The sequence below is a fragment of the Nematolebias whitei genome, chromosome 15, assembly GCF_014905685.2.
Source record: "Nematolebias whitei isolate Nwh7 chromosome 15, NemWhi1, whole genome shotgun sequence".
Classification (NCBI taxonomy): Eukaryota; Metazoa; Chordata; class Actinopteri; order Cyprinodontiformes; family Rivulidae; genus Nematolebias; species Nematolebias whitei.
Genome location: NC_056512.1, coordinates 37,116,458 through 37,126,102, shown reverse-complemented (window position 1 = coordinate 37,126,102; position 9,645 = coordinate 37,116,458). Strand labels below are relative to the sequence as shown.

At 38.2% G+C, this 9,645-nt stretch overlaps 1 protein-coding gene across 1 annotated transcript in view; it reads left to right on the top strand.

Moving 5' to 3' along the window:
- The first annotated feature begins 395 nt into the window (after nt 1-395).
- Nucleotides 396-9,645, top strand: part of srrm2 (serine/arginine repetitive matrix 2) — a 21,672-nt gene continuing 12,422 nt past the window's right edge. Inside the window, exons 1-8 of the mRNA XM_037689151.1 lie at nt 396-592; nt 1,350-1,601; nt 3,178-3,273; nt 5,637-5,822; nt 6,846-6,923; nt 7,003-7,068; nt 7,222-7,242; nt 7,354-7,470. Coding sequence (XP_037545079.1) covers nt 1,354-1,601; nt 3,178-3,273; nt 5,637-5,822; nt 6,846-6,923; nt 7,003-7,068; nt 7,222-7,242; nt 7,354-7,470 — 812 coding nt within the window. The 5' untranslated portion in view covers nt 396-592; nt 1,350-1,353. The remainder of the gene's footprint in view (nt 593-1,349; nt 1,602-3,177; nt 3,274-5,636; nt 5,823-6,845; nt 6,924-7,002; nt 7,069-7,221; nt 7,243-7,353; nt 7,471-9,645) is intronic.

The window sequence follows — 9,645 nt, the reverse complement described above, 5'->3', positions numbered from 1 at the left end:
GTAGGTATTTTTGTTCCTTCTGAAGTCCACAAGTAGGCCGTCTCATATACATAGACAAGTTAAAATATTCAGCACAAATTTAAGTATAAGTAACATTATTAGTATAATAGAATTAGCGAATAATATGATAAAAGTAAAATCAAAACATAACTATTTATCCAACATTATATACATAACTACTCAGATAATTTGTTAGAGGGCTACATTATCTGAGTGAGGTGATAAGAGAGCTTTTTTGCTTGTGTGCGTGTGTTTTTTTAGCACTGTCTAATTAATGAGAAGTTTTAAGATTTGGAGTGGAGAAAGACATTCCTACTTGGACGATAAACACTTTCAGCACTTGAACGCAGCACGCTGAACGCGTAGACGTACGCACGCGTGTGTGTGACGTCATTAGGATTTCTCTCATCCTCCTGTATCTGAGTACTAGCACGTAGCTAACGGAGCTAGCAGCAATTTTGTTATTTTTTTAAGTTTTAAAGACGCGGGTTTTACTGGTTTCGAACATTTTGATTCTACAAGACTTCGTCTAACGACACAATCTTTCATACACGGATTTAATTATCTTTTCAGGAGAGAAAAATACAAGCTGGTACGTAGTCGTTGCGTTAGCAATTTTAGGCGTGAACAGTCGGGCTTTCGTTTTTGGGCCTTCCTGACAAAGGTGGAAACTGCGCTAACCTTTAACATCTGGACCAAGAAACAGTCACCACTAATGTTAGACGCTTTAGTAGTCTGATTTCTTTGGACCCGAATGGTTTTATTTACAGAATCACGGAACAAATTTAATCTTGTTCAGACGGAGCTACGAGGCCTCATTTGACGCACATGTTGATGCGCAAGAAATTCGATGATTACTCAACAAAACTATAATATATGACTAAAATCTGTGTTTGATGGAGTCCAGAGATGTTCAGAACCACTCGTATGGTCGAGATATGGCCCACATTTTTAATTTGTTTAGTAAAATATCTTGTTCGTGACGTGATTTGTTTTTATTTTATTTTATGACCTTATGAACTGATATATTTTAATCAAAAAATAAAACACAACCAATACAACGCGTTTTGGTATTTACATGCATATCTAAAAATATTCCCTGTAATCTTTAAGTGATTCTGGTGACCTCCAGCTGTTCTTTTGGACTTTGGCTGCTTTTTGTCTCAGTCTGAGTACTGGAACCCGTTGAGAAAATTAAAGTGTAATTTTAAATGTTAGTCTTAAGGCTATCTCTAAAATTCAACCCATAAGTTAGTCTTAAGGCTATCTCTAAAATTCAACCTATAAAACGGCATTTAATGCGCCTATTGAACTATTGTTGAATATTTAGTGTTCTTTTGTTTTTGCAGAGCCATGTACAATGGGATTGGTCTGACGACTCCGCGGGGCAGCGGAACTAATGGTTACGTGCAGCGGAACCTGTCGAGCCTGCGGGTCAAGCGTCCACGGGATGAGCGTGGAGGCGAGCGGGACGAAAAGGACCGGGAGAGGCTGGAGAGTCAGCTCAACAGGCAGCCCAACGCCGACATCCTGGAGCACCAACGTAAGAGGCAGCTGGAGGTGAAATGTGCCGAGCTGCAGGACATGATGGAGGAGCAGGGGTAAGAAGTCCCCAGGATTGATGTATTACTGTCAGCATTTAATTCATTCATTCAATAGTCTCAATGAGTCACGAGGACTTGTAACAGACCCAGGGTCTGAGCCTGTTAAACAGATTAAATGTTCCTGTAAAACACAGGGAAATTATGAGACAGACAGCTGGTAAAGTTTCTCAATGCCTCGCTTCTGACATATTTTTTAATTCAATCAAATGTATTTTCAAACTGCAGCATAATACTGTTCCTTATATGCAAAACAAATACATGTGTGTGTATATAATAAATTTCCTTCATGTACCGTGACCTTTAAACTGTCAGTATCTACGCAATCGCCCATTTACATGATAATTCACAATATGTGAATTGCATGTTTTAATACATTTTACCTACAGTAATTTCTGGACTATATAAGCCAAATACAAGCTGCACCCACTAAATTAAAAATAAATAATTTTGTACTTGTATAGGCCGCACTTGTCTGTAAGCTGCAGGTGTCCATGTTGTAACATGAGATATTTTCACAGAAAGATAAAAAAAAACAACCTTTTAATTAAATATGTACCAGTAACATACACTAATACATTAAGTTTTTTTCTTAACGGTGCCGGTAACACTATTGGTAAAAAAAAAAAAAAAAAGAAAGCCTACCAGGAAGTCATTGATAGCAAACTTCAACAAAAATCCCCCCCACACACACACACTGCGACCTGTTTGGTAATTTCATTAGTCAGATTTTTTTTAAACCTTTATTTATACAGGTAGTCTCATAAAGTCATGAGGACCCCCCCCCCCCAAGAGATCAGCTCTGTGAGCGCCCAAGGTGTGATGAGGCTAAATGTTTTTGATGCCATGAATCTCATTAGCCCGTTAAAAAATATTTAAAAAAAAAATCCATAAATTAGCCGCAGCATTGTATAAGCCGTGGTGTTCAAAGCCTGTAAAAAAAGTAGTGACTTATAGTCTGGAAATTACGGTATTTATTCTGCTTTTAACCAAGATTCATTTTTATACTCAGCTGGACTGTTTTTTAACATACACCAGTTCTTGGTATACAACTGTCTAGTTCAACAGCTCACAGATTGCATGGAACCAACACACATTCTGGCAGGCTTAGCTTTAAACTCTATTTTTCATTCATTCAACCTTTATTTAAACATGTTAATCCCACTGAACCATGGATAGGCCTGTCACGTGAACAAATTTTACTGGGCGATTAATTGTCTCAGAAATTATTGCGATAAACGATAATATTGTTTGAAATTTGACAATAATTAGAAGCTGCTGCTTCTTTGAAAGAAGTCAGCTTTGAAGTCAGGTTTGTCTGGTTAAGACACCTCTCTTTGGACCCTGAACTCTCTGGAGGTACTTGTATCCTCTCTGGCTTGGGAACTCCTTGGGGCCACCCAAGAGGAGCTGGAGGGGAAGGTCTGCGATTCTCTCCTGGACCTGTGGCTTCCACAGCTCAACTACAAAGAAGTGGCAGAAGATGAAAAATTGGCCACTGTGGTGGAAAATCCTAAACAGCAGTGTGCGTCCTCTCTGTCTTCATTAAAACACTTGTCTGTGTTTGAACACTCAGATATTCTGCCGAGGAGATCGAGGAGAAGGTGAACAGTTTTCGCATGATGCTGCAGGAGAAGGAGGAGCCGCCTCCATCTGCCACCCAGAAACCAGCGTAAGTACAACACAAACGCTTTGTGTAAAAAAATCTACATTTATGTGGCATCACGGCCACACCTGCTCATTGAACCTTTTCGTATCTTAACCTTTGTGGACAGTCCAGCTTCACATCTGAAGCTTTGAAGCAAACAATAATCTGACAGCTTCCTCTGAGCTGTGTTTAAACCTGCTCCTTCCTTCACTCACCTGGACGTTAGATGGTTTCAAAATTTTATTATTTCGAACTGGTTCAATCTATTAGGTAGGGGTGCGAATCTCTGTATCTGGCGATTCGATTCCGATTTTTGGTGTCACGATTATTTCAAAATCAATTTTTCGATTCAGAAACGGTTTTTCTGTTGAAATGGTCATAAATTGTTACATTATGTAATTGCCAAGATGAAAAGATTAAACAACAATTTAAACAAAATAGAACATTTATTTATGAAAATATCAAAAATAGGAACAAATATAAGAGTGCATAACATTCTGTGTAACTTAAATTACCAGTTATACATTACCAATTATTTTAATTTTTTGAAATCCTGTTTTCGTGGGTTTCATGAGCTGGAAGCCCAAATTATGTAAAAATAAACAAATAAATACTTGAAATTGTTTAAATTGTGGGCCCTGAATCTATCATCTATTAAAGATCAACTTTTTGAATGGAATTATGGAAGTTAAACAACTTTTCCATGATATTCAAATTTTTTGGAAAGGGTCTGTATATAAATACAAAAATAAACACAGACTTCAGCCTACCATAGTACATCATAGTACATTAAACTTTAACTCAAAATAAAATACAGACTTCACAGTTTTTAACCATATTGATTCATATTTGGTGAATCTTTAACAAAAATTCAAAACCTGTGCAAGTCTGCACAAAAACTTTTTGGCCTCTCTTCATCCTGTTAAAGACAAATTACATTAAGTTTGTTGTACAACTTGTCTATAAGTTTTAGTATAATATGAGGAAAAACAGTTGCCTTTGAGCTGCAGCTGCATCAGAGCTTCTCCCATTCGTTGTTTCATGGTAAAGTTGTGGTTCTGCTTTATCGCAAAAAAAAAAAAAGTGGAGTAAGAACGTATGTTGGGTCCAGCGTATTCAAAATAAACCTAAACCCTTCGACTGAGTTGTTTGTTCACAAGTCCTTTGTGATATAGCAGGAGATGGAGAGGGAAATCACAGCCTTTGGGGAAGCCTGGAAGTTTGTTGCATTGTTCGCCGATTTCTAGTAGAAATGAGTCGCTCATTGACCAGTTTTGCTTCCCTGACATGCTAATATTATTAGCATTACCCATGCGGAAATGACAAAGTCGCACATGCACAGTTAGGTCAGTTTTTCACCATCAGATAAAAACGAACGGATCAAGTGTTTACATGCGCACCGTTCGGGTTTTGAATCGGCGTAAACCACCCGTTTTGTTCTGATCACAAATTATTTTGGATCACGTTGAATAAACAAAAAATAACTCGAACGGGGCGTTTGCATAACACGTTTTTATTCCGAACGGCTGTTTGATCCGATTATTTATGTCCATGTAAACATAGCTATTGACTGCTTTAGAGCAGCTATGAAGTTGTCGGGCCACTCGTCTTCCCATTAAAGGACATGGAGAAATATATCCAGTTTAGGGTGATTTATTTGCTGTGTTTCTTCTGGTATTTACACACAGCAGTAAACCAGTAAAGCACAAACAAGCTTGAACAACAAGGCTCCATCCGTGTCCCGGAGAGAGAAAAAAATCTCCAACTTAGTACTGCACTTTACACAGAGCGGTACGTTCACTAGCGTCGGAACATGCACGGTGCATTCAAGATCATAGGAACTAGTAAATTCAGAAAGAAAGGCGCTGTAACCAAACCGAGCCGAGCTCCGTAAACAAGCCAACTACACACCAATGTGGGCGTTCTAACAGCTTTGTTAATACAGGGTATTAAAGTTTGAATGAATATACTTCATTAGAATCAGACTTTTTAAAGAGCAAGTCGGCCTTTCATTGTGTTTGCTCTGTATGTTTTCTGTTTAACTTTCAAGTGCTCAGCTGTGATTTTGGTTTTGTTATGCAGGAAAAAACTTTATTTTATTTTCAGACATTTATTTTGTACAGTTGCAGCTCTTGTTAATAAAGATGCCCGTGTGACAATTGGGACTAAGTTTTGACTCTGAAATATATATTTTTGTTATTACTTCATGGAAAGAAAAAATATAGAGATCTATATATCGTATATCGCCATTTATCCTAAAATATCGAGATATTAATTTTGGTCCATATTGCCCAGCCCTAGGTAGAAGGAAAGAGGTCCCCTCTGAAGTGTGGTGTTTGTTCGTGATGCACCTTGGAGATATAAAACAGCTTGTTGTGTCCTTTCAGTGTGACAGAAACACACGCCCTGGCTGCAGCTAACCAACAGAAGAATGACCGTCTTCGTGCTGCTTTTGGCATCTCCAGCGACTACGTGGATGGGTCGTCTTTTCACGCTGACAGGAAGGAGAAGGAAAAAGAGAAGAGAGAACAGGAACGCCTGGAGAGAGAGAGGCTGCAGCAGCAGAAATATACGTAAGAGGGTCTGAAAAACACAAACGGAGTGAATCAACGTGTTCTCACGGATCACTTATGGAAGCGAATGTGTCTCAATTTTCAAATGAAAATGGATTAAGAGAAATGCATTTCATTTTCAAAATAAAGCTGCATGTTTTGAGTCATAAATAAAATTTAGAAAATAAATATGCATTTTCATTTTCTTCTCAAAGACTGCTCAATTTGTAAATTAAAAGATAAATAAAATAATGTTTAACATTTAATTTATAAAATATATATATATATGTAAAAATGAGCTAAATTAATTTTGAAATGTCAAATTTGAAAATTAAAATGACTTGGCAGACTCATAAATGCAATTGCTAATGGATCATCCAAACTGTTTCATTTTCAGCTCAACACTGCTCGTTGTGACACATCTACAGAGAAAACTGCTTTTTCATTTTCACGCGCTGCTCATGCAAAAAGTGTTCCATCAATCGATTAGATTAACAATTCCAAGCGGCTCAGGAGAGTGACATCTCCTCTGCTGCCTCCTTACTGTTTGCTGCATCCAGGTCCTACTCGCAGTGTGAGGCAGCAGAGGAATTGCTAATTCAAAGTGATTTGTGGAACGAGGGCGGGGCGTGAAAATGAAAAAGTAGTTTCCTCTTAGTTTTCTCTGTAGTTGTCACAATGAGTAGTGTTGAGATTAAAATGAAACAGTTTGGATGATCTATGAGCAATTTCGTTTATGAGTCTGCTAATTCGTTTTATTTTAAATTTGACATTTCAAAATAAATTTTGGTCACTTTTTACAGGGATATATTTTATAAATTAAATGTTAAACGTTATTTATCATTTTAATTAATTTACAAACTGAGCAGTCTTGGAGAAGAAAATGAAAACGCAGTTTGGATGATTTATTTTTAATTTTTTTCATGAGTCAAAACGTGCAGCTTTATTTTGAAAATGAAAAGCATTTCTATTAATCCATTTTAATTTGAAAATTGCAATATGGCTGCAATATGCACATTTTGTTAATCCTAATTTCTCTGTCAGTTTGGTGGAAGATTCCGATGATTCAGATTCTCCTCCCAAGAAGCACGGTCGGAAGAAGAAAAAGAAAAACAGAGACAGGTGAGAGGAACGACTTGGAGCAGATAAATAAAGAACAGACTGACAAAAGGCTGACATTTATTATTTTCTTATAATTCAGTTCAGAGAGTTCCTCCCCGTCTCCTCAGAGAGAAAAGAAAAAATCCAGAAAGAAGAAAAAGAAACGGTATTGTTACTTTTAAAAATCAATTCATACATTCAAAATTACCATGTCCTGGATGACTGAGAATCTTCACCAGCGTAATTCACACATTCATTCCAAACGCCGATTGATTTTACACAATGTATGTTAAATAAACTAACTTTAAATGTGTTTCAGGGACATATCTGAAGAGCATAGGTAGGTGTTTTTCATTAAAACTTTTCCCTTGCTCTCCCTTAATACATTCACAAAACTATTTTTTTCCGTTATGCAAGATCTTATGAAACTTTTTGTTTTAATTACTTTAAGCTCCTCTGATGAGACAAAGAAGGTTTCAAAGAAGAAAAGAAAACTCAGTGAAAGTTCCAGTCCTCCAAAAAAAACGTCACGTCAGCGCAGAAGTGACTCCTCCAGCTCCACTACCAGGTATAAAATTAACCAACCACAAGAAAGTCCCAACTGCTTGGAAGGAACATATAAAGTAATGAGGGTCATTAGCATCTTTGTCCCCATCCTGAAGGTCATTAGAGTTGGTGTCCCCTTCCCCCTCTCTCATGAGGGTCATTAGCATCTTTGTCTCTATCCTGAAGGTTGTTAGGGTCAGTGTTCCTCTCTTCTTTCATTAGGGTCTTTGTCTGCATCCTGAAGGTCATTAGGGTCAATGTCCCCCTCTCCCTCTGTCATTAATGTCTTTGTTTCCCTTCTGAAGGACATTAGGGTCAATGTCCCCCTCCCCCTTTCTCATGAGAATCATTGGGGTCTCTGTCTCCATCATGAAGGTCATTAGGGTCAATGTCTCCCTCCCCTTTCTCATACGGATCATTGGAGTCTTATTTCCATTCTGAGGGTCATTAGGGTCAATGTCCCCCTCTCTCATGAGGATCATTGGGGTCTTTGTCTCCATTCTGAGGGTAAACAACAAACAGATTTGTTACCGAGGGAATATTGATGATTACATACAGCAACTTTGTAGTTGGTTTCTAAAAAACAGTGAGCCACTAACAGGATCCCTAGAATTAGTCTTTTCATTAAGTTTAGTGACACGAGGCAGATGTCCGACGCACATTTGAAGTGTCACACTAGCAGCGTTCTGCTCCACGCCTCTTCAGTTCACTCTATCCCTTCATTTCTGAAATCTCACATCTGAGCTTTGCCACCGTATCAACACTGATCGTTTCTGCCCCACACGGCACCAGTTAAAGGCCCGCTCGCTGTCGGTACTACTCCACTCAACTCGTTTTATGGGACTACCTTCTTGGTAGTTCTAGCGGGCATAACCGGGGGTTCGGTTCTGACATAAGCAGACAGCAGCCGTTGATTGGCCAGCATAAATCACTGACCCACACAGCAGAACTGCAAACTACATCAGAACCTCCACTTCCTCATCATGTTGACCGACGGCACCACAAGAAATTAGCCCCACCTGTTGTCTCTGCTCCGTTTAATGTTCGGATGCAAGCTTAAAATTACGATAGATCTGTGTATTTAAACACATGTACTGTACACAGAAAGATGTCACACAGAAATAATTTAAACACTTTTATTAAAATATGTACAGACTTGACTGCTTAGAGCACTTCTGTTCAGCTGAGCTCACATCTTGAACTGGATGAGGGAGACAGCTTTATTTAACACAGATAAAAAAAAAAAAACACAGATGGGCGACCAGAGTCACTCATCACTCTGTTCTCCATCCTCCTCTGCACTGAAACCATGAAAGTCCTCTTCTTCAGTGTCAGAATTGAAGAGGCTAAAAAAGACATTATCACACACTGGCTCCTTGTCCTCTCGACGTCACTCCCTCGTGCTGTCCGCATCATCCCGCAGCAGTCCAGCCAAAGTCTGTGCTGTTCACGAGGCATAAAATACAGTAACTGATCTGAATAATCTGAAGAATTTAGCACCTTTAAAAAATTTTTTTTTTTTTACCTTTGCTTACTGTAAAGGGAAACCTCATTAATGCACGTTTATCTTGGAGGATGGGTCAATGACAATATCTCATTGGTCATTAAGGTTACACTTCTGATCACATGATTGATTGATTGATTGATTTTTATTGTCAATTCTGCATATGTACAGGACATACATAGAAATTGAAATTGCGTTACACTCCTACTCAATTTGCAGCAAACAACAACATTAGCAAAAATAAACTAACACAACTAGTTATATAAAAAAATATAAAAAATATAAAAGTGAACAGCAGCAGGACCTCTGATTCAACGTGCTCAATAGTGACTAACAGGAGACAAAGGGACGCTGACTGAAGACAATAACATGATGAGAGGTAGATAATGGATGTGCAAGGCCAGAGTAAACAATAGTGCAATATAAAGTATAAACCTGAGAAACTTAGTAAAGTGAAGGTGTGCATACCGGTTCTATATAGTCACAGTTATGTACTGATGAGGTGATTAAGTGGAAATGACAATACCAGAATTACCAGAATAAAGAATAAACAGGACGAGTTGATCATAACAGTAGTGCAAAATATAATGCAATAAACAGTAGAGTGAGCTTGTAGGCTGTTAAAGTGACCGATTCATGAACTATTCATAAAACTAAATAAATGTCCCAGAGCAGTTTTGAAGGGGGGGGGGG